Source organism: Dermacentor albipictus, chromosome 2, assembly GCF_038994185.2.
Source record: "Dermacentor albipictus isolate Rhodes 1998 colony chromosome 2, USDA_Dalb.pri_finalv2, whole genome shotgun sequence".
Taxonomy (NCBI): domain Eukaryota; kingdom Metazoa; phylum Arthropoda; class Arachnida; order Ixodida; family Ixodidae; genus Dermacentor; species Dermacentor albipictus.
This window is the reverse complement of record NC_091822.1, coordinates 136,579,955-136,607,509: the sequence shown is the minus strand read 5'-3', so window position 1 is coordinate 136,607,509 and position 27,555 is coordinate 136,579,955. Positions and strand designations below refer to the sequence as shown.

Genomic DNA, 27,555 nt, shown 5'->3' with positions numbered 1-27,555 from the left:
CTGAATGAACAACACTTAGCGATGTGGTGAACGTGGTTTAAACCATCAATCCGGAACCTCAAAGAGGGGCAACGTGCTGCGGGCGCCTTTTTGTCGCGTTTACCACTAAACCGCCACTAATGTTCTCTTTTTTTCTTTTTCTTGCGGCACTCGCGTAAAAGAATCAATAAATAAATATGAACGATCCAAGCCGTCCATCAATCCTACCTGTCTTCCCAAGCTTTCCGTCAGGTTTCAAAGAGGGCGTCCCGCTGCCGTGCACGGGGTACGTGCAGTGTACTATGACATATACCCTGTCTGCGGAGGACGCCGCATGCCACAGCTGCACACAGCTGTTACCGACGTGTGCGTGCTTCCAAGTCAGCGCACCTGAGCTCTTTCAGAGACTCCGGAGCACAGGACTACCGAGGAATATGATAAAAGAAAAAGAAAGCGAAAAGAAAAACGTTGCCTCCTTGCCAACCTGTCTTCAGTTGGCAGCGATGAGTGCAATCGCAGACGTTCCGTCGAGTACGAAACTGGTCTCGAAGCATCCGCTCTAGAGTTGCCGCCCTCTCAGCAGTTTTTTTTCCTTCCTGGTTACAACCAGCCCGCGCGCGGACTAGAAGGTCAGCCCCGTCGCTACGAAGCCGGTTGGAGGAGGATGGCTTCGACATCAGCATACGCCTTCACTGTTTGCCGCAACTACGTGAAAGCGGTTTTAAGCGTTTCAAAAAGTTTCGGCGCAAAGGTGGCGTTCAGTTTGTTTACTTGCGCGGCCGAGGAAGGAACCTCCAACAGGAAGTAAGTTGTCGCTGAGTCAGGCGTGTCCTTCCTTAGTAAACGTAAATACAGATGTTTTTGAAAGTATGGAGAGGGCGTTTTCGCTTGGGCGTTAGTATCGAAATAAATGTTTAGATGCGAACGTAATCATAACAACGCGTCTTCTGGCAACGCGGTCGTTGTTTTTATTTTCTACAACATGCAAATTTCATGCGCATTAACTGCAGCTTTCGTCCCTCTCTTCGTGAGCCCCCGGTCGAGGTGAGAGGTATCGACGAGAAGAAGAATTTAATAGCTACGGTCGTCGCGTCGCTTCTTGCAGCGCGATGGGTGGCATTGTAATCAGTGAAGGCAGCTATAACAGCGTGACATATGTAGCGCAAACGGGGCTCGCAATGGGACGGAAATGACGAAGACGCGACGCTACATCACGTCGCACTACACATTACGTAATGCAATACCGACGAGACCATCAATGCCGACTAGTCCACCTACATGTTCACATATATACCGAAAAACGGATATCCAAACATTCCGTTTGAATTTTGGCTCCGGTTTCGCTACGTTTTGCTGGATGCCGCTTCGCCACTCGCCGTGCAGGGCGCAGGTGAAGCCAGCGCGGAAGCGCGGTGTCGTGCGGCGGCTTCTCCCGGAAGCAGGGATGCTGCACTTACTGGCGCGGGGTGCGGTCAGATGTTAGTGCTGCCGTAAATTTTTTTTTTCTTCACGGTTTTACGCGTTTGAGGGGCCGTTGTTGTCTCTACATGTCCGGTTATACGTTTTACGATGATCTAATTCGTAAGGGAATCGCTACAAGTTTACAAAACCGATAAAAGTAAATCCATGCTTCTCGTTAGTCACCGCGAGAGTGCGCGACGTATAGCCACGGGGATTATAGGTGCGTCGATACCCAAACGGCGGCGATGCCATCGAGGCACCCTAACGGGGGATCGAGTTTGTATTTGTGTCATGTCTGGGTTACCTGCGGCACATATCGCTCAGTGCTGTTTGGAGGGTACATTACGCGTTAGATTGCGCGAGGGATGGGGAACACGCCCCTGCTGCTCGCTATAGGCCCGAACACGTGCCGGTCGCGGTGCTGATTCGAGTAATACGAGATACCGCGACTTTCTGTTGGCCTTCCTGTGTATTCTGTCGGGCAAGAGTACACAGGAACATTATATCACCAGGACGTGTCCGATCAACAGGAGCGCCTACACAACGTACGAGAACGTTACCGTGCGATCACACTGCTTCTGCACTAACGTACTCTCTTGTAGACGAACTGTGCTCGGATGGCCATGCCATACACTAGTTACTCGAGAAGATGTGCCACATCCAGAAATACAGAACATTTCGAAAAATGATATCATATGACGGCCGCGTGTAATTCAAGGACTGTCACTTAACAACGTCGAGGGTGTCTACCATTTTATTAACGTGCCTATTTACGGCACGTAGTCGTGATGTCTATGGCGCGTTATAGCAGAATTTCGGTCAGGATTAAAACACTGCTATATTGCAGCAGCAGAATTAGGAATAAGCGCCGTAAATAAACATCTGATTAGCAGGAGGTGCCTCCTAAACGTTGCCAACTAAAGGTTGTTGAAACTCGGGTGCTTTTTTGAAATATCGCTTTTAAGAATTCTGCCCATTGAGTTACACTGGCGCATTTCGGTGACATTCAACAAATGGCAGCAGGGGAAATGTCCAAAATTCTTGGGTATCTTCTATAAATGAGCATGCAACAAAATTTATGATGAACACTCTTTCTTTCAGGAGCCGGGTTGTTAATTGGCGAGTCTTGTGGGCATGACGGTATTAACGTGGGACCAATTAAGGTAGTTGCGGACCTATGCGATTTCATTTGCGACTTAACAAACCTTGTGTTTTCTAGAGGCAAATCTCCGGATAACATGAAAATTGCTAGGATCATCGTCTTCCATAAAGGTCGCGCCATTGATTGCACCCCTGATTATTGGCCGATATCCATATTACCACTTTCTTTTTCTAAAGTAAATTTAAAAGCCTTACATTCTACTATAACTGGACACCTGCAGAAGCATAAGCTTATATCCACGAATCAGTATGTCGTTTAAAAGGGTTAATCCGCTGAATCCGCTTCACTTGAAATACGTGATAAAATAGTTCCCAACATATAAAATGAACACTAAAGAGTACATAGGATTGGTATATTTTCAGACTTCATTAAAGCATTTGATTCAATTAAACATAGTATACATTTATCTAAGTTACCCTTTGATATAATCAGAGGCATTGTATTAGAATTACTGTGTAGCTATCTATGACATCACTCTCAATGTGAGGAAATCAACAACATAAAATCAGATTTATTAGATATTAGGTACGGCGTCCCGCAGGGTTCTCTTTCAAGCACAACCTTTTATCTGCTCTATATGAATGACATCGTTGCAAAACCAGAAGCACCCGATATTGTATTATATGCCTACAATTCAAATGTATTTTACTCCTCTGACAGCATCTATCTTCTAATCTTTTTAATAAATGGTTAAATTTGCTTTGAGTGTGGTTATCGGCTAATAAAGTAAAGCAGAAAGTTAGAGAAATGAAGTATATTGTTTTTGCTCCTACTAACAAGATAGTTAAGCTGACATCTTCTTTAATATTTAAGTCACAAGTAATTGAAAGCGTTTCCCAGTAAAAGTTTCCGGGTGTAATTCTTACACGAGAATCTGCGGTGGTCGCATCAAGTTATATTAAACGTAACAAGCACAATTAATCGATATGCTGGATAAGTATCCCATTTTGTGACCTTCAGACTTAAGCGTCAGGTGCACTTTTCCACTATTCTTTCTAGACACCACTATCTACGGTGGTCGCATCAAGTGATATTAAACGTAACAAGCACAATTAATCGATATGCTGGATAAGTATCCCATTTTGTGACCTTTAAACTTAAGCGTCAGGTGCACTTTTCCACTATTCTTTCTAGACACCACTATTATTTACTTGTTAGGGGCGTCGCTTATAAAGCTAGCATGGAAATTCTATTGAGAAGGCAGAAAAAGCGTATTCGTATTGTTCATGACCTATCGGTGTAAGAACATACTTCTGTGTACTTTCAACAGGACAGTATTTTGAATGTCAACAGTCAGTATAAACAAAAGTCATGTGAAAGCATTTTTAGAATTGATAAGTAATTGCAAAAATTCCTTTTTTGTATATACACCAATACCAAAACTAATTACATCTTAAGATCTAGGAACCTTGTTAAGATAAAATCCATAACAAACTACGGCAATCAGCTATTACAGTGGCAGATTACTTTTAATGGTGAGCATGCTTTACTTGATATTATGGACCATTCCTGAACTCCTTCAATATTCAGAGAAAAAAATGGAAGCTGTATTTTCTCGATAATTACCTTCCCTTTTCTGATTGCTATTCCTGATTGTCAACTAATATGCAATTTTGTATATTGCAAGACTGTCTGCCTTCACTTCCCTTTGCTTTCTTTCCAGAAAAGGAGTGGTTGTAACTTATTGTACGTAAAACTGTGGATTACATGCACACACACACATACGCTCACGCATATATATGTGTGTGTGTGCATATATGAATGTATGTATGTATATATGTCTATCTATTTTACATTTTACAAATTTTCTTTCACTGTTGTCTGCTGGGCTCGTGACACGCCAGGAGCCTAGTCAGGCGTGCAGAGTCCCGCCTTCTGCTCCCGCGTCTCGACAATCGTGTATTGTAAAAAAAAACACTATAATTAAACCTCAAAGTTGAGTACCGAGTGACAGAAGTGTTATGCCAGAATCGCCGGGCGAGGGCACGGACAGCCGCCAATCGGCGGACTCGCCACGGATATATCGCGCTCACCAGCAGCTCGTAGTGCGGGAACAGGCGCACCCGCTGGTTGTCGATGACGATCAGCTTGGACGACTCGGAGAGGCGCACGACGCCGGCGAGCAGAGAGCTGCGGCCGAAGCCGGGGCTGCGGCCGTAGTGGAACTCCTCCGCGCGGTGCTGCCGGCGACCGGGCCCCGACGCGGTGTTGGCCGTCAGGCGCACCACGTTCGACGGCCACGGGTGGCCAGCCTGGTGCGCTGTCCACGAGAACGTCACGCCCGCCGAGTGGGCCTGCGCCACCGGCGAGGGCGCCCCATTCGCAAGCGCTGCCTCTGTATGCCTTCATCCGTACCGCATCATCATCGCCATCATCAGAATCATCATCGGAATCACCATGTCGTCGACGTCGTCGTGGTCGTCGTCAACCACCACCACCACGGAAGCAACAACACCTGCTACTACAACTTCTACAGACAAGGGCATCGAACCAGAACTTTACCGAAACCGGAAAAATAAAAGGCGCTATAATTTGCTCGAACAGGAACTAAACCAGGAGGTGTTTTTTTTTTTTTGCGCTCCAGGGCGAAACCGAAGATTGCAGTTTTTGGTTCATGTTGGCAATTTTCACTGGAATAATTCGCCAATGTTTTTTTTTTTTTCGCAACTTTCTCTGCACTTTTCACTGCTTGTAGCTCAGCCGCGCTACCTCATTTCTAAATGCACTCAAGCCTACTGGAATTTTAGAAGTGCCGGCGCAGTTTTTGCGGTTTTCAACGTGGCACTTCCAGAGGCCGACATATTAGGGATAAACTCGCGAGCGTCTGAACTTGCTCAGCGTTTACGTGTCAAACACGATCCGATTATGAGGCACGCCGTAGTGGGGGACTCCGGAATAATTTGGACAATGTGGGGTTCTTTAACGTGCACCTAAATGTAAATACACGGGTGTTATCGCATTTCGCCCCCATCGAAATTGCGGCCGTCGTGGCCGGGATTTGATACCGCGACCTCATGCTTAGCAGCCCAACACCACAGCCACTGAGCAACCACGGTGGGTGTTGGTGAGCATCAAGTAGCGCTGCCGTGGTGGGGGACCCATACAGGGTGGCCCAGCAAAAATGCACCAATAAATAAATGAATAAATAAATAAATAAATAAATAAATAAATAAATAAATAAATAGATAAATAAATAAACGGAAGAAAGGTGGATTATTTTAAGTAAAAATGTTTTTTCTTTAGTCTTATTAAGAAACACCTGTACTATTTTTTTTAGTTCCAGACATCCATTTATTTCATCATCATCATCATCAGCCTGGTTACGCCCACTGCAGGGCAAGGGCCTCTCCCATACTTCTCCAACTACCGCAGTCATGCACTAATTGTGGTATGTCGTCCCTGCAAACTTCTTAATCTCATCCGCCGACCTAACTTTCTGCCGCTCCCTACTACTCTTCCCTTGCCTTGGAATCCAGTCCGTAACCCTTGATTTATCTAATTTATAATTATTTAATTTATTTAAATATCCATTTATTTATCCAATAGTAATGACCTAACTCTTCTATTTGCTCTAATCGTAGAGATGTTACCGTGCGGGTTAGAATCGTCACAGACGTCAAAACAGGTTGTTTCCATGACGCGTTTACTTTTACCGTCGAAAAGCGAAATCGCACGAAATATGAAAAAACTGCCAGGCAATTCAACCACTACAGTTGAAGTCGATGAAGGACAATGTCTTCCTGAGCGAGCTGTGGCTGAGAATGGGGTGAAGTTACTGCGAGAAACACTCTATCCCGTCATCCCTCGCGCGAGAAGAGTATAGGAGGAGTATACTTAAATGCTTAATTTTTTTTTACTGCGCTACCTTCGTGATCGGTCTATATTTCGAGTGTGCACATTCTCAGGAATCAGCCCACAAGATAGGCTAGTAACATACCCACCCGTCAGGAACAGGTAACTCGCCAAGGAAGGCATTGTCATCAATACACCACGTGACCACGTGCGTGCCCTCGTACACGAGAGAGACAGCTGCACCACATAGAATTCCTTTCTCTATGGCTGCACCACCAGACAATCTCAGCTGGAGAGCAAGCAGATAATTTCAGGCTCGCCGCTCAGGGCAGTGCGTTCCGTCGATGTCGACACGCGATAATGGGCGGGAGCTGTCGGCGCTTCGCGGGAAGAACACGGCAAATGCTGTCGCCGCCCTGCCCAGCAACAAGTGAGGTGAGCTATGGCAACAAGCTTCCAACACTATGCGCAATGCATTTATCATATAGGGTGACAACCGACACGATATTTCGGGAACTGCACCGAGTGGCTCCTTGCAGAGCGCGAAAGGACGCCAGCAGTCGGCGACAAGTGTAACCCCCAGCAGGTCACTACGTGATCGGTGCGCAGCAGGCGATATATATATATATATATATATATATATATATATATATATATATATAAAGATGCCTAGCGTGATTGTGCGATCCAGCAAAAACGTCTGCAATAAACTTCAAGACGCTTTTCTGGCTGGTCAAATACATGTTAGACAGCTTTGTTCAATGATTATACTAGAAGGATAACCCGAGGCGAACGGATGTATTCTGGCAATAGAATAGCTTTTGAAAAAGTGCGTGTGTACTTTTATAATTTCTTTATGCACTGTAGTCGAACAGGGTGGAACAAATGCGTGGATAACAGTTAACATCCCAAAAGGAGGCAAAGTCAGAAACTGCTATGTAATGTGACTCCCACGTCTAGCCGAATATTCATGAAAATCGCGAGGAAGTCGACCCACACATGGAAATTACTCCGAATTAAAAAAATATGACAGTTAAATTTATTTACTGTGATTTATTAAATTCGTGGAATGAATTGTGGGAGATAACACGTTTGAAAGAAATACTGGCTTTCATGAGTATCTACAGTGCTAGACCACCTGACGGTGTAGCTCCTTTTCTAAATACACAATTATCGCTTGCATTGACGGTGGTATTGAATTACAACGAGTTTATCGTTGTTTATCTCAGGCGTCGCTGACAGAGAGAGAGAGAGAGAAAATGATAAATGAAAGGTAGGGAGGTTAACCAGGACTGAGCCCGGTTGGCTACCCTACACTGGGGAAAGGGGGACGGACAGATTAAAAGAAGAGAAGGTCCACTGGAGATATCAGTCGGTCACTCAGTCCCGATCACAGACGCTGACTCAATCCGGTCGCTTTCAAATATCGCAGCAGCGCTTTTGTGGCCTTTTGTAGCTGCGATATGCGAGGCCATGGTCCGAATTTACAGATAGGCAAATAGGGCGGTGTTGCACACGTCAAGTGCTGCAGGCAGCAGACGCGATACACAGCACCGACTTCCAGCTTTATCGATGCAGATGCATCATTCTAGCCTTATTCTTGTGGCACACGCCAGGCGTTAACGAATAAAGGCACAATTCGAAAAAAATATTAAAATAAAACGAACGACTGTTATAGGAAAAATTCCCTACTGCATGCGTACCCCCCCCCCCCCACATGCAAAAAAAAAAAAAACGGAAGTAGAAAAGAATACGTGGCAGTTTATTTCTCGTTGGCCTCAGTCATCAGTGGCGACCCCTTGAAGTGGCAGTCAACGCGCAGTGGTGTACTTCAAGATGACAATGTTAACCCAGGAGTTGCGGAACGAGTTGAAACCATTATCACCTTATCTTAGCGGGCGCATTATCAGCGCGGAAGGCGACACCCTGCGCGAAACCGTGCGCTTATAGTTTACGGCGACCGCCAGCAAATGTTCTGCACGCCACGTAAAATGCACCACAGTCGCGAAGCGATGTTCAAAAGCGCGGTCAACCAAGAGACGTTGGTCATGATGCCGGAAACCAGAGAGGAACGCGATGGCCGTGTTCCAGCCACTTCGCCTGCCGCATTCCTTGATACAGTCTCCAATGAAACTGGAACTCTGCCGCCCTTCCACGATTCGCCACAATCAGTCGTGCTGCTCGACACCACGACCGGCAGTTCAACTCTTCCAAAGGTATGTCCCTCAAAGTTATTTGCTTCTTTTGAACTTCATGACGCAGCGGACTAATTGTATTGTGCGGCAAGGAACCGTGCTGCGCTTCGTGCCAAGTAGCTGTTCAACGCACCTGTTACTATCGCAGGGCGGTAACCGTCCTATTCACGCGCTCAATAGTATAAGGTAGCTGTGCAGGCGTACGGGGTTTTGAGACAACCGGGCAACACCACGGCCTGCCGTTCAACTTGTTACAGGGGCATGTACCTCGATGTCCTCTCCTTCCGCAGTTGACGACATCGGGAAGCGCATGCATGCAGTGTGCGTCTGACTGACAAGCAGCATTTCCTGCGAGACATTGTACAGCATGACGAAGTGCCTGATTCTATGCGGCAGAGTTAAGCCTATTTTTATGCTGCCTCGCCGCACAATAACCTTCCAACGTTGGTGGCTCCTTTGCGCGCCATTATGCAGAGTCACTTCTTCCTGTTTGGCACTGTGTTTGGTGTATGATTGTTTGGCAACTGGAATGAAGCAGGGACGCCATACAACTGACACGGGCCGTATGAATTCGCAGTTTTCTGATGTGAGTATTTTTTACAGGTTTAAAGAACATATTTTTTTTTTATGAGACTCGCAATTGAAAATGAAAACAAACTAGTCATCTTACACCCCGCTCATGAACGACTTGCATATCTTCCATGGCTAGGGCATATATTTCACAAACGCTATCTTCTTCATCAACGATAAGATGTAAGGATGGCTGACCCAATTTAAAGATAGCACACTGGAGGGCCTTTAGTGTTTCCCACTATCTCATTAGATTGGCACAGAAACAGTGCTCATGCTTACAGTGCCCAACAGTGCTCATGCTTAATTCGTATGGTTGAACAACCACCGTTCTGTACATGCTGCTTCGGCGCGTGAAACTGCGGTATTATTTTTAGCTTCCTTACTATGCTGTCATAATCAGACGTCACGCAAATGTCGAGGTGGTGTCCCAGACCACTCCACGCGTCATTTTATCGCGTGTAGCAATTATACGGAACCTGCTCAAGTACAGTTTATGGCGATGCGTAGCCGAGCAGAGGTCGTGGGTCGGCTTCCTGCCCACGGCCTCATTCTGATGTGTATCGTGCAATGAGTGTGCGTTAAATAACCTCAGTTGCCCAAACATATTTCGGAATCCTCCACCACAGCGAATCTCCTAACATTTTGTGCAGTTTCGCGACAGTAAATTTCACAATTAAAAAAATGTCTCGAGCTGAACAGCGCATGCACCACCCGCACGCGCCGTGTTGGAAGTAGTGCGATCTGCTGCATGGTGCCAGTGAACAAGTGAAAGGGTGAAACGAATTTCCGAAAAAAAAAAAACTGCTCCCCCGATGCGCGTTGTTTTTCCACACACCCAGTGTTTTTGGTCACATGCTAACTTTCTCAGGTGCGCTACAAGTGAAATTAAGGGAGCGGTACAACCAAATAAAACCTCATAGACAATTTGTATTGCTTACGTGTGCCAATGCAACAGCATTACATCGTTGGTAGACCTCGGAACATCGTGAAAACCCTCGTTTTCTACACTCATGACGTGGCGCCACCAATGACGCGCGCTCTGTAAGCCACACCCTTAGTCAGCCAGAACCGTCAAGCTGCCGTGGCGTCGGGGAAGCATGCTCGGCTCGGACCCGGGAGGTGCCGGGTTGGACTCGCACCCAGACCGAAATTTAGCGCGTTTTCTTTGAAAATCCGTTAATTTGCTTCATTTATAGGAATCTCCCTGAGAAATTTCACGTTAATCCGACCATTTTCTTTAGGTGTTTTTACTCTTTGGGCCGTCGGCAATTTTTGGTACCATGTTTCTGCCACGCCCGGCGATTTTCGCGTGACGGGACATATAATGCTTTTGCATTAAACCATTCAATCTGGCGAACTTTTGCACGTTACCGAAAAAGTAACTAATCGCACTTACTGCCTTCTAAAGTGTAATTTGTTAGCGGTCATTTCCTTCCTCACGAAAGTAATTGATCAATTTGAAAAAGAAAGTCGATTAGGTTTACGTTACTTTCCTCGGCACATCTATTGCCATGTCGCTAATTACAGTGAGAAAACAGAGCTGACCTGGCTTTTTTCAGTGCCTCCTCTGCAGTTTTTCATAACCTTGTTTATTATCGCTAACAATCGCTTTCTAAAATTTTCTCGGTCATAATTTCCTCGTTTTTACAGCGTACACTCAGCAGCTGCACTGTAAACTTGCTGGATGTGCGCGCAGCAGTGATGGGTTGTGTTGTAATGTACGGACACTTTGCTCGCAACACTGTGTTCACTTCAGGGCCGCGATGTTCGCCTACACGTGCCCTCTATTTATGAAGCGCAGTGCTTCAATGTTGCTGAGGCTCACGGGAGGCGCTCCGGGTAGGTCGAACGAAAATTGAAACAATCATAGCTAGGTAATTGTCTGGCCTAATTAAGGCCGCGACTGGTCATCACTGACAAGCAAGCGCACCGCCTGTTCAATTAGTATAGGCCAATATATGTTAGAGCAGGGCAGACGCCCTCCACTCTTTTAGCCATTTAGACCGTGAAATTGTGAGGGGACGCCAGGCGAAGTCCGCGTTCCTCGGAAAACAACGTATCTGGTTACACGTAATCGGTTACAGAAAGAGTAACTACAGCGAACCTTACTGAGTAGAAAAAGAATGAAGTAATAGATCAATTACAGCTACCCACAAAATGCGACTGATAACGAGTAATTAGTTTCATGGTCTTCAGGTGTGTAAACTTTCTCGCTGCCAATTTGTGACTGCTTACAGGTGTCCGACGCAGACATCGCTTTCGAATACATTGACGAGTTGTTGGCGGAAGAGTTGCGTGATCGAATTCGGTCCTTCCGGAGAGCATCTGCTGCCAAGGAGGAGAGGTTGGGTGACTACTACAGGATCCGGCGCATACACAAGATCCTGGCCATGCGACCCTAAGAAAAGACAGTGACTGGAGTCTGAAATCACAGACGTGTTTATTGACAAGGCCTCCGGCAAGCGAACAACAGCTTCTGTCGCCACAAGAAATTTTCGCTTTGCCTAATCGACCTGACCAGGGGACTTATTTTATTATGACTTTAATGAGACACACTCCTGTATATACGCACGCAATTCCGCCGAAATTGGGCTGAAATTGGGTAATTCATTGTTCGCGTTTTCAAAGATCGCGTTCTGTCTGTTAAGTGCCTGGCAAATTTTCCCTCTTTCTGAATATTTGTTGCAGACAGAACGGGCGGTACTTTACCATAGTCGTTACATTGATGCGCTTGGTGTGCACTGCGCGTGGCTCATCTGAATTGTCGCGCGATTCATGGGTCATTCTTGCATGCCAAATAGTTTTAACGAAGCCTTCATCCTTGTCAACCAAAGGTTTGTTCCATGCCGGCATTACCACATTGTTGTGACAAGCACTGTCTCCTGTGTGCAGCCATTCAACCTTCGCTAAAGTTCTCTTGTGCTTGTCCGCGCGCGTTCCGTGACATGCGCCTCTGTTTTTTTTGCGCAATATCTTGTCCCTTCGTTGAATGTGTGGAAATGCCAGCTCGTGTGTTCCAGGTCATATACAGGTTGTCCCGCATAACTTGAGCCAAAGTTTTAAAAATTAAAGGCACTCCGGATGCGAGTTGAACCGAATGCATAATGTTGGCACTGGCTTAGAGTTACTCGGGCAATTTTTTTTATTCTCCCCTTAACTAATGGATTAGTTCAGTTTATTAATCAACTATTTAAGTATTGGCTGCAGACCCCAAGTGTGACACGCAAACTTGTAGAGCACCTTGAGAAACACCTCAATAAATTGTTTCCAACACGACATATCTCACGTGGTCCTTTCTTCCGCGTTCCAACGAAAGCCCGCGAAATATGAAAAAAATACCACGTGACGGGGTGCTTGCGCACTGCTATTGTGCTGCTCACAAGCGTGCGATGGATGAACAAGGTCGGATGCAGCGAGACTGGCCCCACGACAGGGCGTTATGCCAGGTGTAGGTATCGGGGCATGCGGCTCTTACCGCATAACATGCCGCGATGGCGGTTGTGCTTCACACGTCCACGCCGTACGAGCAACGAAATGTGATTCGTTTTCTATGGAGCAAAGGACGAACACCCATATAAATCCACAAGGAAATGCAGCCCACGCACGGAGAAAGGTATCTCGCTTGAGAAGTGTGAGGTGGTGGTGCTGTGAGTTAGTAAAATACCGTGAAGACTTGCATGACAACGAGCGTCTACCACAGGGGCATATCAAATTTGGTGCTATGATGGGACAAATTAAACGTCTAAACCGATGTGAGGACTATGTGAAAAAACGCTGCAAGGAACGCAGAATAGTACGTGTATTTGTAATTACTTGTACGTACCTTATTTTGCCTCATAAAAAAAAATTGGAGGCTTATCAAGGTTAAGCCCAGTGGATGCTTCGCATCCACTGGGCTTAACCTTAGCGTATCCTTAGCGTTTGGAGGCATCTTGACCGCATACACGCCCGGCGCAAAGACGCTGGCGCGGTTGCGGGCACAGAGACTGACGCGACGGCGGGTGCGCGCCGCTTTATCCCTGGCGTGACGTCACATATCACGTGATGCAGCGATGGTGGCGCCGCCGCCGCGTCGCGCGCGACGGCGCGAACCGAAGCGTGGAGGCCTCCGCCGGGCGACGTCCGATGGCGCGTTATGAGGCCCCGTCTGCAGCCGGTGTGACGTCATCACGTGACGTCACATCATGTGATCTCACTTCAGGGTCAATGGTGGCCACCGCCGGGCGTCGCGCGAAGGCCCGAAACCTACGTTAATATGCTTCGCATAATTGGGGCAAAGGCTTTTTGATTCGCCCACGTAAAACGTGGCGGGCATGACGCGTTTGTGGATGCTGCAATCGCTTCCAGCGCCTTTATTTCACAAACGTATAGCCTTAAATATTTGGTTTGTTTACTCCAAAGGAGCCGTCGTATGGTGTGGTCGGTCGCTTGGCCACTCTAGACAAGATTACTTCACACACGTGACGATCCAATGGGCGATAGCATACGGCTTAGCTATGGGCAATGAAAATGCGGGTACAGTTATGCCAACCCCTGAAAAATATCATCCGCTTCTGGATATGAACTGACACCAAAAGGGTAATGTGATTGTGTGTAGCAACATTCGCGTCTCTAGGAAGGTTGAATCACGATACACGGGACAACAAATGCAGGGTTGTGAGCACCAGAGTCACGTTCATTATGGTGCGAAGAGCACATAACCCCATTACTCAAATCAATACAGCATTTTTTTTTGTTTGCTTCCTAACTCAAGCAGACGCGGTTCCCATTAGCAACAAAAAGTGCTGCAATACACACGTATTTTGAACGGTGTACTGTGTATTATTTTGTCACTCAAGACTGTCGTTGTACTTCGAACTATTATATAATACTGAAATGTTATTGTCAAACCAATATAGGGTTTCCTTCTGCAATTTAACGCCTCTTCTGCGGTAGCATATGGTCCCAATAGTAAATGATAAACGATTAAATATAAATAAAATAAATAAATAAATAAATAAATAAATAAATAAATAAATAAATAAATAAAGTGAAATTGTTTCATGCCTTCAGCAAGAAAAAAGTTTCTGCCATAGGAAGGCATACTTAAGTTCTACCCCCTCAAAAAACTTTACTGTGACTGCTTTCAAGAAAGCGTTTTCTTCCTCATGGTATAGATGTGTATATGTATATTTTCATGCTACCTTTTCGTGATTGCTTACAGATGTTCGATGCAAAGATAACTTTCGAGTTCTTCGACGAGTAGCTGACCGATGTGCGGCATGATCGGCTTCATTCCTTCCGCAGACTATCTGGCACTACGGAGGAGAGACGAGAAGACTACGCCATAATTGTGTGGTGTCAGAGTCACCTAGACTACTCGCACCTATCCGAAATAACCTGCAGGTTGGACGGCGAAGGATTCTCGGCTTGCAGTGCTTCGGTGGCGAACGAGATGAGTTTCATGGCAGCGGCTCGAACTGCGCCTCTACTGCGTCGCAGTCGATCTACAGTTATAGTCGGTGCACGGACGCCTGCCTTCTCGCGTCACCAAGAACTACATTTACTTGGAAGACAGAGATTGACGCCCGTCGGATGCGGTTTGTTGATCGAACCACTACGACTAAGACGGCGCTGGCACAAACTCGTATCTTTCGTCCCTGACCTCTTCCTTATCTACAGTTTTCAAACCCCATAATAGCTTTATCGCTGTGAGATCTTGCTCCTCCCTACCTGCAGTTCGTGGTCCAGCTGCAAGAGACGCGGAGGGGGCGCTCAATTTTTTTTAGTCAGTTATGGTGCCCTAGCTGCGCCCCACTAATCGAATACAAGGGCCGCGAAGCAATTTTTTTCCCTTCTTGCCTGCTTTGGTTCCACGATTTGCTACATAACCGACAAAAACTCGCTACGCAGTAAGGCGTTGGAGAGCCGGTGTGCACGCTAACAATAACATCTGATAACATCAAATAAATCGGACCACGCAGTAATTTTTCCGGCAAGATATCGGAAGCCGCGTCGTTCTCGGCGCATATGTGCCCGCTTCCCTCGTGCGTGCGTACCAGGTACTCGAAGTCGTCCTCGAATCGTGCTGGCATCCCTTGCCACACCACGAGGCAGCGCGGCTGCGGGGCGGCCACAACGCAGGGACCCCGGTGGGAGTCCACCGAGCGGCCGAAGAAGAAGCGGCGCCGGTTGAAGAGGAGGCCCGCCAGCACGGCCTCGGCTGGGAACACCACTTGGTCGCGTGCGGGCGGCGACCCGGCCTCCGAACTCGCCTTGCCCGCATCGTGGGTGGGGCGGCCCGCAGTCGTGTTACCGCTCGTGGAGTTGGTCGACTGCAATTTTGCCCTGGCTTTGCGTGCCAGGCAGGAGAGCGCGAGCTCACGTGAAAGACAATATAGGTAGCTTTATATTAGGGGATGCAAGAGGCTTGTATGCCGCTTTCGTTTGTACGTCTCCAATAGACGGTACAGAGCACGACCTACTGTAGGTCGTGGTACAGAGCTATAGATTGTCGCTGAAGGTGTCGCCGTTTGCGGAATACCAGATCACCAGAGCCATGGACGGCAGTATCAACACCTGGTGACGCTTTGTCGAACTACAACGCGTTCGGATGTTTCTAATTTCCGTCGTCTGTCTTAGTCTTTTTTCTTAGCTTTACAACACCAGTTAGGCGGAATATAGTTGGTGGCTGATATATTAGCTCTGTGCTAGCTCTCTGAATGGTTAAAATTTCCACCACAAGATGGCGCCACCAACGCGAATCAAAATTGAGGGGCTTTAGTCCTGGGTGCTTCCGTAACCTGGTATCCCGCAGGGAGTAATACGTTTACGGACAACCTAAATCTCCCAAGTGTAAAGAAAACGCTCGACGCGCTTTGTGTGCGCTAAATGCAAACACTTTGCGAGACGTTGCGGTGCGAGCCTCTTGCAGGCTTTTGGTTTAACACATGGCAACGCAAACAAAAATGGATGGATGGATGGATGTTACGAGCGTCCTCTTTGGAACGGGACGGTGGGTTGCGCCACCAAGCTCTTGCTAGCGCATAAGGCGCCACCTGGCGCCACGTTTGAGGTCTGTCCGAGTCGAGAAGATCCATCGTCAAGTCTATGAAATATAGGCTCGTCAAACGATCTCAGAAAAAGGCCACGTTAGCTGCTCATACCTTTCAATTAGTTGAGTTGAGAGGAGGATAAATCTTAACACCAACTATTGGCGATCCGTAATGTGAGAGGGTCACCATCGTATCAACTATATTAGAATACCAGTTTACTCAGACATTTACAAAACATTCCAGGGCCCTTAAGTGGGAGCTAGCGTAAAGGTGGGTGGGCGCAAGTGACTTAACATGTACGCAAGAAATAGCGGCAGACGTAGTGCGCATGCACAGAACCCACATTCTTCTTCGGTTGATATGGCGTGCTGCTGTCGAAGATGGTTTATGGTCCTTAAAGGTCAAAGCAACAAAAATAAGGATCGCATAAGAACCCTTGTTTAGGATAGTGTAGACATAGAACTATCCCTGCAAAATTTCACGTTTGAAATACGAGCGGCAGGGTCATAGAAAGCTCGCAGAAATAACCACCTTTCATGCGAAGGTTTGAGACCGGGCTAGTTGGTCGTCCATGTTACTGTGACTTCGGCACTTCGTCGTTTCGTGCCCTTGCCCCGCTGTGCGCTCTAAGTCACATTTTCATACTAAAACTAAAAAGAAAGCAGCCATTACCGTTCGGCAGAAGTGACGCAAGACTTACAATGAGTAGCTTCTGAGTACTACTCGGTATGACCTCCGAGATAGGGAGGCGTCCGGGACGCACTGAAAGATCTCGGAGGCAGCATGGAGGGAGTTACGTACGTCATAACGACTACCACACGGTGCACGCGTCGTCTGCTTAGGCGTTGTTTAAAGACTGTTAACAAGAAAACTACAATTACCAGCCCTGTGCGGCTTTGACAAGATTGCTTCAGTGGTATATACTATACCCATTTATACCACATTTAGCCAAATTGAAATCACGTTGCAGTTAGCAATACCTTATTTCGTACTTTGCTTAGGTTGTCTCTGATTACAGGGTTGAGAGACTCCATTATTGCATATGCTGCATTTGGCAAAGGTTTTTGAAAGAGCTCGCGTATCTAATTTAGCTGACGCTCCTGGATCTGAGAAAAAAAAATAGGAAGGAATGACTTGACAAAATGAATATCGCACGATGGCGGCAACGCACATGCAGAAGCCAACCAAAATTTGAGATCTGCGCACGCGAAGTGCTGCTAACGCTATTTCCTGATGGTTATATGCCAGGACGTCCGCGTCCGCTAGTTTCAAACATATCTCATTTGTCATTATGTAACGTGAGAGACCACAAAAAACGAAGAACCCACCTGGACCTGCACTGTACCTAACAATGTTGTTTAGCGCAAAATACATGCGACGTCTCTGGATCAGTTCAAGAGCGTCAGGTTCAACATGGTTCTAGAAATGCAACAGTAGTTTCAACCACATGACGCTTGCGGTCGAAGGGAAGCCTCAAGTGCCGCCATTGATATATGGCTAGCGCGTTTAGGCACAGGTTTAAGCAGCGCCAGTGTGTGCATTCATCACACTCATTTCGTGGCTTGAGAACATCAGGTTGGCTTTCCCCCATGGGTATGTGTGCTTTTTCGGCGAAAATCCACAAGGCTGAGGGAAAATATACAGAGAAATTTGGCACGCACCCGAAAGTACGAATAAAAAAAAATGCATCTTTGTTGTTAACTCAGAAGCATAATCCTTTACAGACTTCCTTTCTTCTATTATTTAGTGTAACACACACCGCGCCAACTTCCCTCTCGTAAACGTTCCTCAACACTGCGAATGTCCGCCAAGCTCATTTAATAATTTTAAATATGATTTTCGAGAACAAGCCTCAGCAAGTACAGCGAACGAAGCTGCATATTATTCAGCGACAGGAAGAACAATCGGGAGCTTGCGGTTGCTGCGATAACCATCGTCAGCAGTGAACTGCACGAAACGCATCGAAAATGCCCCGTGGTTGCCGCAGACAGCGACCGGTTCGAAAGTTCGCTCGGGTGCCGCTGTCTCCGGCGTGGTCTAGTGGCTAGGATATCTGGCTTTCACCCAGACGTCCCGGCTTCGATTCCCGGCGTCGGAACAGGCTTGGAGGTCTCATGGTGTAATGGTTAGCACTCTGGACTCTGAATCCAGCGATCCGAGTTCAAATCTCGGTGAGACCTAAACATTTCTTTTTTTTTTCCTTTTATAGAATACATTCGTAGCGCCACCGCTGCACAGGGGCGAATATTTTCTCCATGACCGTAATCGCGATGCCGCTTGCGATCTCCCCCGCCACTTTATTGTTGCTTTTTCTAAATTTAGAAACGGCTGTTGAAGGATAGGTTTTAAACTTAGTTGTAGTGCGAGATACAAATTACCTGTCGTTTTCTACTGTATTCTGTTGCAGTTATCATTCCATTTTTTTTGTTCTTTCTCTGAGATATTCTACTACGCTTTCCCATTCGTTCTTTTGTCATTTCCGTGCTTTCTCTTTCAGTGCTGTATTCTGCGGAAGTTATCCTTTCATTCCTTTGTTTTGCCTAGGCTTCATTATTTTGTGCTGCATTCTGTTGTAGTTATCATTTCATTCATTTTTTTCTTTGTGCGGTATTCTGTTGCAGTGATTCTTTTCATTCCCTTGTTCTTTTTTATTGTTTCAATCTCTCGTGCTTTCTTCTGTTGCAGTTATCCTATCATTTCATCGTTTTTTTTTCTGTGCGGTATTTTGTTGTACATATCCTTTCATTCCTTTGTTTTTTCTATGTTACATTCCTTTCTGCTTTATCCTGTTTCAGTTATCCTTTCATTTCCTTGCTTTTTCTGTGTGATATTGTGTTGTCTTCATCCATTCATTCGTTTGCTTTTTCGTATGTTTCCTTCTCTTGCGATTTATTCTGTTGTACTTATTTTTTCATTCCTTTGTTCTTTTTATTATTCATTCTTTTCTGCTCTATTCCGTTGCAGTTATACTTTCAATGCTTTACGTTGTTGCTGTTATCCTTTCGTTCCCTTGTCATATTTAGGCGGTAGGCTCAAAACGCTTCGCGCTGCTTAAGCAAAAGAATGTTACAAAATACTTATGAATTAGGCTAATAAATATAACTTGCCAACAAGGCAGAAACTCTTATTTCAATGGAAGATTCTCGAGCGAAATCTTGTTAACTCACTTCTGCAGTAACGGGAAGGTTTAGACGACGATTGTCTACAGTTTTTGAGATAAATTTACCCTAGAAAATACCGTGTGCATTGAAAGGGAACGGATGAGGAGCGAGGAGAAAGTTATCAACAAGTGACTGAGGCAGGGGTGCCCTTTATCCCCACTGCTGTTTATGATGTACATGGCGAGGGTGGAAAGGGCGCTAGAAGGAAGTGATACAGCGTTCAATCGCCCACACAAACAGGCGGGTACAGTAGTAGAGTAGCAGCTTCCAGGTTTGTTCTATGCGGACGACATTGTTTAGCTAGCTAACAAGCCAAGTGATATGCAACGTCTGGCTAATATCTGTTGACAGGATGGCGATAATCTAGGTTTGAAATTTAGCTTTAAAAATCAGGTGTTATGGTATTCAATGAAAACACTGAACAGACAGTGTCAATACAAGGACAGGAATACACCTCGCGTAAAAGAATATAAATACATTGATATATGAATAAACGAAGGCAATAGACATATGGAAACACAGGAAAAAACAATAAGGGCACATTCACACCGGCGACTTGAGGAAGGTCGCGCGACCAAGTTGGTCGCTTTGCGACCAGTCGCAAATGGTCGCAAACGGTCGCCTTTCTCGAAAAGCGACCATTTTGGGCGAGTCGCTCTCTGCGCGATTTTTCAGTCGCGCGACCGTGGTCGCAAAATTGATAAACCAATCAGCGGCACACCGGAAGTGATCTTTCGTGTGTCTACATCCGGCCTCCATCGGCGTCGCATTCAAATTCCGCGTAGATTCCGAGAGTTCTCGCTGAGAACGATAATCTCCGGGATTGCGACTTGCGGGTCGCGCTCAGCCGGGCTTGCCGGTGTGAACATCAGTCGCCTTCGGTCGCTTTTTGATTGCGAGTCGCAAACGGTCGCGCGGCCTCCTCAAGTCGCCGGTGTGAATGTGCCCTAACAGTAAAGGGGAAGAGAAATGCTGCCATAATGAAACTCAGAACGCTACGGTGATACAATAGGTACGAGGTGCTCCGGAATATGTGGAAAGGTGTAATGGTTCCAGGACTTACATTTGTAAATGCGGTTGTCTGCTTGAAGTAAGGCGTACAATCAGTGGTCGATGGCAACAAAAGGTCACAACAAAATATTACGTCCACAGATGGCACGACCGTAGGTGTGCTCTTGCTGTGCAAGTAGCACACCCACCACAGGACATGTTTTTTCAGCATATCTGCGTGTTTGTCCAGACCTAAATGAGCATCTTGTTACCCTGCCCAAGGCTTTAGGCAGTGTAACTAAGAACACGTGAATCTACAATGGAAGGATTCATTGGAAGGATTCATTCAATGGAAGCATGACCTTAGGAGACTAAATTATGTAAAAAATAAACTATCCGTTAAGAGGCGTCACGACTATTATTAGCGAAAAAGAAGAAACGTACAAGGACGCAAGAAATAGCGACCTCTGTGACGCCGTTCACTGCCTTGTTTCAAAGAGGATATTCATAAGACTCCTTCGTCCATCTCAAATATTTGCATCGGAAGTACCGAGCCCGTACCTCGCTGTTGCCGCGCCTTTTCCAGGGAGTACTTCTGATACTCGATGGCGAGCAGCACGACCAGGGCCAGAATGACGGGGGCGGCGCACACTCCGACGCTCACATTGCACGCCTTGTTCATCCGCCGGTTCCTGCACGAGTACGACAGTCTGCACGAGCACGAAAGCCTGACACAATGTTTGCACGAGTACAAATGCACGAGCTTGAGACTCGCATGTCATTTATGAAGGGTGCGGAAGGAATCAGTCAACCAGTGCGTCAACGATTCAGTCTTTATAATGAGAGAGAGAGAGAGAGAGAGAGAGAGACAGGTTCAACAGGTTCATAGTCTTGAGGCACTTCGCTTTAAGATACTTCAGATGTAAGAAAAATACCAGTTTACTAGGACAATACATAAGAATTTATGTTTGAAGCTCACAGATAGTCGTTATCCATGAAGGTCTAAAACGGGGTCTGGTAGCACACCTCCCTTGTTGAAAAGGAGGACACATGCACTTTTTTTTTTGGGGGGGGTATTAATTTGAAACCTCTCTCGTCCGCCCACTTAGACAACTTATTTAAGCCAAGCTGTACTTGTCGCTCGCATATACTTAGATTGCATGTTTTGTAACCTATCTGGATGTCATCAACATGTACAGAATAAAACATGGTACGTGGTATGACAGTGTGGAGCGAGTTCATTTTCACAATAAAAAGAGTGCAGCTCAGCGCACCACCTAGTGGAACACCAACCTCTTGCGGGAAAGACGAGACAGAACGTTACCAACTCTAACACAGAACGCGCGATGGAAGAGGTAGCTCTGAATCACATTCAGTAAGTTGGCTCAGACTCCCATTTCAGGCAGATCACGCAGGATTCCAAAGCGCCAAGTCGTGTCGTATGGCTTTTCCATTTCTATAAATACTGACAAGGAAAAACTTTTTGTGAACAAACGAATCACGGATATTTGTCTCGATGCGGACAAGGCGATCTATTGAGGATCTACGTTGCCTGAAACCGTTGTGTAAGGGATCGAGTATTTTGTCGTTTTCAATACAATGGATGAGGCGGCGGTTAATAATTTTCTCAAAAAGTTTGCATAGGCAACTGGTCAGACCTATAGGCCTCTGACTATTGGGTGAGGAAAGGCCGTTGCCTCCACTTTGAGAATAGAAATCACAATTGCTTCTTTCGAGGCGGACGGAATGCAGCCGGCAGAGAACATGGAGCTAAATAGTGCCGCTAGTGTTCTGTGGGTTTCAGGGTGCAAGCGTTTGATCATTTGATGTAGTATTCTGTCACTTCCTGAGGCGGACTTCCTGGGCGGACTTCGACAACCGCAGGGGCGTTTGCGTCAGGTGCCGAAGAACAATTGTTGCACGGCGGGGCGAATTTCGGTTCTCTTTTATTTGAAAACAATAAAAGAAAGAAAACAGAATACAAAAACAGAAACAGAAGAATACAGAAGCTAAATATCGCCATATAGGGCGAGTACTATCGCACATTTCGATGGAACTATGTGCTATCGGATTCAAATGAAACGCTAATAGCGGTGCACATGGTACTGCTTGCGCCGTCATCATCACTTATAGGACGTCATCTTTTCTTGCTTTTAAAATAAAAGAGAAGCAGAACACAAACGAAACTATCCTAGAAAAGAGGGAGCATCATCGGGCAATGTGGTCAAACCGGACGTACGTACATGCACGCCTTTCAATGGTGATGGCTGGGCGGCGCGCAGTATATCTTCAGTTATGCTTCGGCCACGCGCTCCTCTGTTCGCGTTTAATTTGACGCTGATAGCGCAGTACCACATCAAACTTACATCCTAACGTTACACCAATCATCGACGCGTCGTCTTAGCATGTATTGACACTGTCGTTGCTGGGCGGTGTTAGGTGGCAGCATTGTGTTTTTAATCACCGAAATGTGGCTGCGGAAATTCTAGTTGACACGGGCGCTGCTGTTCGAAAGCGTCAGCGACACGTTTTCCAATAGCGCGTATACACACTCCGGGCAATCTCGTAACTATATATAACCGCCAATTACACGTCATATGTACGCGCATTCAGCATGAGACGGCCGGTAATCACTCTTTTGCACTTGTACAGACCAACACTGCGACCAAATTCGAGCAGCTTTTGGGAGCAACAAAACCAGCGTTATTTGCCAGCCGCCGCGGCTGCATTCTGATCTCAGAACCCAGCAAGTCCACAGTGTAGCGTGTGTGGCACCGTCCATCACGGAGTCGCTCATTTTCAACAGTGCTGCTCGGGGACGTTACCCTGACTGTTAGTGTTACCGCAGCACACACAAATACACACTATCCCGCAAGCCCTGCAGGTTCACTTGCCTGTCATACTCGGAGCCCGAGAGGCCGCGCAGCGGCCTGTTGTTGGGCCGCGTGGCCCGGATGCTGACGATGCTGTAAATGTCATCTCCCATTCTTGTTCCAGAGCAATGGCGCTTACCCACTACGGAGGGCTGGCCAGGAAGCTGGCGGTTACGAAACAGTCTTTATTTGATGATATTTGATCTCGTTAGATAAAGTATCTGTTCGCACAGTTGCTATTTAGGCATTAAAAGAAGTTGAAACATTTGGATCCGTTTATAGTTTGGATGGACTGCGTATTGAACGGGTTGAATATTTTAAATATTTTCAGCCATTTTTTTTGCAGCGCACCAACAATTGTCGCCTCCGGTGCAGCTGCTTGTGCGGACGCCGCACTTTGTCGCCACACTCGTTGTCTTTCCGGAATAGCGTGCTCTGGGCGCAGTCCACATTTTCTGGCTTCAGTATAATCGCGTGACGCTAGCTCCCTCCCTTCCTCCGTGTTTCCATCCCCGGGCTCCTGGAACGCGGAAGTTCCTTGTGGTCGACTAAAGGCGACATTGTCAAGTGCCCTAGTCCGAGAAAGCCATGCATTTGCGCGCTCCCGTTGACAGGAAAGGCAGGGGGGAAGTTTAAAGGTGAAATCGGCATTTTGCATGGCTTTCAGTTCTTGCTCGCTTCTCTCGCCCGGTCCTTTAAGCTCCGTCTGTCCCACAGTGTTTAGAACTGCTATAAAGAATAGGATTTCGCGGGCGTTAGCTCGCTATTTGGCCACCCACTTGCCGGTGCCAGACGCGCATTGTTATAACCAAGTGTTTACCGGCTTCACGGTCGTCTTTCACACTTAGTGAAGAACATTTATTTTCCACGACCCGGTCTGCTAACTCGACAGGACGACAACAGGCGAGGTATAATTCATGGAATGATAGCCTACGTCGCTATTCTTGAATTCCCGAAAGGCTTGGCGGTACGCGACCAGAGATGGGAAATCCTGCGCACGTTCACGCCAGGCGTTATCCTGACCAGGTCAAGGCGCATTCCTGGAAACGTGGGTTAGAGCCTGCTCAGTTTCACCGGAATCCCTCTTCATTCTAAAGGCAGCTGTAAGGAGTACTGGCAGGTTCTAAAGCAAAAATGTGACACTTTAACTTATCCCAGCCACTATTTAATCCTCGTATGGGGCCTATAGAAGTCAGTCAATTCTGATCGACAGTATTTCGACACGTTGTTAACATTTCCATTGGATTATTCTACAAGCAACACCATGGATCGTTTTAAAGCATGAGTGAAGTATATATATTAAAGATTTGTGGCAGATTGGGGAGTCTTGAAAAATAATACTTTGACTGAAGGTATTGCCGAAACTACCTTCCAGCGCTCCTAGCACTTCCTGAATAAAATGACGCAAAACTTGCATTTTCGTTGACTCTGCGGCCTAACCTTTAAATGACGACGGCCGTGAAGACACATACGTATATATTTCCCATCAGGCATATTGGCTCTTTTAAATATGTCTGAAACAACGGTAGATGCTCATGGGTGCGTGTTAGTTTGATTATTGTGTCCGACTAATATCAAGTGCACATTTATGTTTCCCACCGTGGGCTGCTTTTATCCATCAGCGTTTCGATGGCGCATGCACAAATTATTGCGAGTAATCGTGCCCGTCGTGTGGGGTTTTCACTCACAGAGATCCACGCCATCGATTTCAGACCGACCGCGGCTGGATGAGCAGTCTAATCTCTTACATTCTTAAGACCGCCTATGCAAATCTCCTTATTCAATACGCTACAATATTGTGCAACTCTCAGCATTACTCTATAATACTGTGCCTGACCTGAAGAAAGCAGTGAATGCTCCAGCACCAGTTGAACACGCATTTGACCGGCTTGGTCAGGGAACAAAGCTGATCGGATGCAATAATCAACTGCAAAGAGGCTTCTGCATGGTGTAAAAAATGCAGTAAAATGTAGACGAGGTGTCTGCTGCAATGAAAAAAAAAAGTGTGCACTGCATAATAGAAACCGCTTTCACATTTGCGGAGCTACTGCGTCCCCACGTAACAATGACATCGCTATGTCTACTATCAACACCAAGAAATAGGCATGATAATTATTTTGCCTGGTCTGACTTAGAGAAGGTGGGAGCTAAAATCCAGGGGCCTATACTGAATCTTTCAGACTTTTTTTATTTTCACAACTTATACTAAAATGAGAAAATTATTACTTTCACTCATGTTCCCTGAGGTGCATCTTTCAAGTTTTACATAACAAATTTCTAAAGCTTTCTGGGCGATTATTACTTCTTTACCTCAATTCAAAACACCACTGATCCGGCTTTAATTTTCTGTATCACAGCATACGTTGATTGTACTACGTCGTGAAATAACACGCTAAACCGTAAAAGTACTGAAAGTAAGGAAATAATAAAGTAAGGTATATTTTTACTACGGATGTTCTTTTTCTTGGTAGGCATATTTTTTGCCATGTTTGAAGCGTCGGCTCTTGTAAAAGATGTTCTTTTGAAATTGCGGTGCTTAATCCATTTCGGGCAGCTTCATCCGCTTTTTCATTTCCCGAAATACCGGCATGGGCAGGTATCCACTGGAACTTGATGCAATGCCCAGCAATCTTAGCCTTGTGGTGAAGGTAAGCAATGTTAAATGCTGCAGGTTGGTTAATACACCGCTTGTGCCGTTTTCCACATTCTTTGCAGGGCTGCTTTTGAATCCGTGAAAATCACCCATGTTTTGGGCGGCTGCTGTCGAAGTACATACACAAGGGCCTCCTTAATGTCGTATATCTCAGTTGAAGTAGAGAATGACACGCGCTCAAGATGAAACAAGAATCGTTGCTGTGTAGAGGGAAATAAAAGTCCGCACGATGAGCAATGTGGAGTTGTAGAGCCATCTGTGAAAATATGCGCTGCGGCTGCGTGTTGGTGACGCGGCATCTGGAATCTGCCGCTTCACCAAGATAACATCCTGCGTTATGATAACCCAGAAATGAGACCGAAAATTCCATGACCAGTTCCTCGACATTTAGAGACATCGTACCATCGTCTTCGACTGAACGTGGCATACACGAACAATTATCTATACCGCATAAGGCTTACCCCCAACCCCTACTGTGATAACTGTGGCAACTTAGAGACAATGGAGCACATATTACTTGAATGTCCCGCGTAGCGCGACTAGAGAAGCTTTATTGAGCAATAAATGGACACGATTTGCCACGATCCGTTAACATCACCCAGCATGTTAGGTCCAATGCCCGGCCCTTCAACACAGCGGAGGGTTTTGGATTTATTGTTCGAATACCTGTCATAAATTGGTCTAACAGGAAAGCTTTAAAGATTGAAAATTCTATATACAAAAGCCTACATTCACACGCCATGTCACCTGAAAATACTAGTATCAGTTCCACTTGCACATTTCATATTTATTTTTATTATCTTTTTCTAGCAGTCTCTCTCCTCTGGAATCCTTTAATCCCATTTCCCATATCCATGCAGTGTAGCATGCCGGCGGTTGTATACGCGACGGCAGAATTCTCTGTTTTTCTAATATAGAGTCTCTCTCTCTCTACTGCGCATGTTGAAGCGATTATTGCACGAGCAGGCCTGTTCGCGACCCGTCAAGAGGAGAAGAGGCAAAGGAAAGTTTGGAATCGGAACGTCTGCCATAATTCCCCATTTCAAGAATGTGTTTGTAAATCTACAGCGCAATATTTACAAGGGGAGACCACCGAAACCTGACACACACAGCGCCCTGTGCGCTTCGTTTCTGCGGTCGCCCCGTGTACATTTACCTTACAAGTGCCGAATGATTGATTTGTTTGGATGTATTTAGAACATGTGGGCAACTACATCTTTCGTCGCAAGCGCCTCCACCGCCAAATATAAGGCGGCTCGCAGACGCAAACACGTAGCACAAAGCCGGAAGCACGAGGCGCGTGCTGGCCTTTGTTGAAGGCAAAATAGGGGCTCTCGAAGCGTTGGAACTGGTGGGAAATAAAAGGGCACTAGATTCAAATGGCGCGGCCCATAACACCAATGTATTATAGCGTTATATCTGCACCAACATTATCTGCACCTGGCTAGTATGATCGGATCTAACTGAAAGCCGTCAACGTGAGAAGAAGACTTCTGATCTTGCATCGCCGTCGTGATGAATTCACGTGGCGTTGTTCTCCACCAATGCCAAAAGGAGGCAGCGCGACCTATACCGAAGGAAGAGTCAATTGGGCAATTACTAAAAGGTAGCACCTAGGGCTGTTTGAATATCCAAATCGTTGAATCGAATATTTTAATTTCATTTCTAAAGAAAGATGAAGT

At 46.2% G+C, this 27,555-nt stretch overlaps 1 protein-coding gene, 1 long non-coding RNA gene and 2 other non-coding genes across 5 annotated transcripts in view; 3 read left to right on the top strand and 1 right to left on the bottom strand.

Moving 5' to 3' along the window:
• The window catches only part of LOC135918356 (uncharacterized), a 40,013-nt gene extending 16,662 nt beyond the window's left edge, over positions 1 to 23,351 (bottom strand). For both annotated transcript variants that reach the window (XM_065452041.1, XM_065452050.1), the window contains exons 1-4: positions 23,242 to 23,351; positions 20,909 to 21,039; positions 15,201 to 15,493; positions 4,636 to 4,896 (exon numbers count right to left, since the gene is read on the bottom strand). In XM_065452041.1, coding sequence (XP_065308113.1) covers positions 4,636 to 4,896; positions 15,201 to 15,493; positions 20,909 to 21,039; positions 23,242 to 23,333 — 777 coding nt within the window. In that variant the 5' untranslated portion in view covers positions 23,334 to 23,351. The remainder of the gene's footprint in view (positions 1 to 4,635; positions 4,897 to 15,200; positions 15,494 to 20,908; positions 21,040 to 23,241) is intronic.
• LOC135918352 (uncharacterized) lies at positions 8,136 to 12,438 on the top strand. Its single transcript, XR_010569636.1, has 2 exons — positions 8,136 to 8,610; positions 11,400 to 12,438. It is a non-coding gene; the product is annotated as an uncharacterized lncRNA (long non-coding RNA).
• Positions 18,223 to 18,294, top strand: TRNAE-UUC (transfer RNA glutamic acid (anticodon UUC)). The gene has a single exon. It is a non-coding gene; the product is annotated as a tRNA-Glu (tRNA).
• Positions 18,305 to 18,376, top strand: TRNAQ-CUG (transfer RNA glutamine (anticodon CUG)). Its single transcript has one exon. It is a non-coding gene; the product is annotated as a tRNA-Gln (tRNA).
• Positions 23,352 to 27,555: the final 4,204 nt, after the last annotated feature.